Source organism: Bison bison, unplaced genomic scaffold (assembly GCF_000754665.1).
Source record: "Bison bison bison isolate TAMUID 2011002044 unplaced genomic scaffold, Bison_UMD1.0 scf7180017864482, whole genome shotgun sequence".
NCBI classification, from domain to species: domain Eukaryota; kingdom Metazoa; phylum Chordata; class Mammalia; order Artiodactyla; family Bovidae; genus Bison; species Bison bison.
Genome location: NW_011495042.1, coordinates 7,335,237 through 7,336,865, shown reverse-complemented (window position 1 = coordinate 7,336,865; position 1,629 = coordinate 7,335,237). Strand labels below are relative to the sequence as shown.

Genomic DNA, 1,629 nt, shown 5'->3' with positions numbered 1-1,629 from the left:
CCACGGCCCCTCCTGTCCCGCTGACTCTAGACCTCGCGAACCCAGCAGCGACGCTCTTGGCCTGAGCCAGCCCCCTAGGTCGGGGCAGGGGCAGAAGTGGTGTTAGGGGGCAGGCGTGGGCTCTACGCTGCTCCTCAAAGCCCCCTGGCCCTCCTACCGGCCTCCCCTGGGGACGCACCGACCCGGGCCTGTGCTCATGCAGCCCACCGGGGTCGTTCCCCTTCTGGGCCAGAGCTGCCCCGAGGCCCCGTCTGAGTGCTGACTGGGGCACAGGGGGGACCCAAGCCGTCTGCACTCGCCTAACAGGTGTCACCTTCATCCAACCCCGTGTCCAGCTGCAGACGGGCCCCAGAAGCTGCCTGCTGTGCAGGGGGACAGAGGCTCTGAGACGAGACAGGACAAGGAGCCCCAAGGCTGGGCCTCCCATGAAGGGGAACCACAGGAGATGTGGAGGCCGGGGGCCAGCGGCCACAATAAGGCCTTGCGCTGGGCTCCTGCCACTGAAACATGGCTCTGTGCTGCCCACGCTCCAAGCCCCCACGGAACCAGGCACCTTGCTTCCGTCTGGAAATTGCCGTGTAATCCCCCCGCCGCCCCGTTACTATTTTCGCCTCGACTGCCAGGAGGCTCAGCAGGGAGCCGAATGCTCAGTGGCCCTCAGTGTCGCCCCCCTGGCCCCACCTCATCCTGGCTGCCCTTTCCAGCAAGCTTGCCCGCCTAGGGCCTCTGCACCTGCTGCCAGCTTCTCCTGGAAGGTCCTGGCCTCGGTTACTTGGCTCCAAGGGGCCTTGGCGAGGCTCCCCCAGCCACCCGAGCCGCCTCCTCCCACAGGCACCGGCTAGCCTCCCATTCCTTCGTCCTGGGGTTCACATCATCCTTGCTCTGCAGCCAGCCCGTGTGTCCACAGCTACCCTGCCTCCTGGACCACAGCGTCCGCCTGAGGGCTGTGGCCACACCCGTTCCCCGGGGCCTCCCCAGCCACCAGCACGAGGTGGCATACAGCGGACACTGGGCTAATGTGCGAGGGAGAAAACGAGCAGCTGTGGCCACGCTAAGGCCACGCGAGGCTTGTTATTACCTCCACTGCCTCTGCTTAACCATTCTCCCTTCTAACGGTCCTGCTATAGACGGCTGTTGCTATGAACTGTTCTGATCCACTTTAGATCTGGGTGCAGCTGAGAAATGGAACAGAGACCCCCTGCTGTGGACCTGATCCCAGGGCCAAACGCCACGGGGCAAGGGGGCCGGGAGGCCACGCGGGCAGGCCGGGCACGCCCTCGTTTTACACACGGGTGTCGACCCCGTGGGGGGTCTGGGCCGAGTCCCTGGGGAGGAGGCGCAGCCTGAGGAGACAGTGCTCCTCCAGAACACGGAACTGCAAACCGAGGGGTGGGATGAGTGGCCTGGCCTTCCTGCTGTCCAGAGGACGTGCTGTTTCTGTTGTGGACTGACCTCCCTCTCCCCCTCCCGCAGACCCCGGAAGGTCCAGGCCTCTCCTGGACCCCGGGACCTCAGTGGCCCCCACTGTGCAAGCTGTGCACTGGCAGAGTCAGGCCCTGACGCCCAGCACCGCCTGGAGCCCAGCCCCAGGGGGAGCAGGAAGTGGGCAGAGGCCGAGGGTGGACAGAG

General features: G+C 65.9%; 1 protein-coding gene across 1 annotated transcript in view; it reads right to left on the bottom strand.

The window, feature by feature from the left end:
- The window catches only part of IQSEC1 (IQ motif and Sec7 domain 1), a 51,862-nt gene that overhangs the window by 27,030 nt on the left and 23,203 nt on the right, over positions 1-1,629 (bottom strand). The window contains 5 exon segments of the mRNA XM_010862530.1: positions 179-262; positions 314-383; positions 554-616; positions 912-1,013; positions 1,287-1,375. Coding sequence (XP_010860832.1) covers positions 179-262; positions 314-383; positions 554-616; positions 912-1,013; positions 1,287-1,375 — 408 coding nt within the window.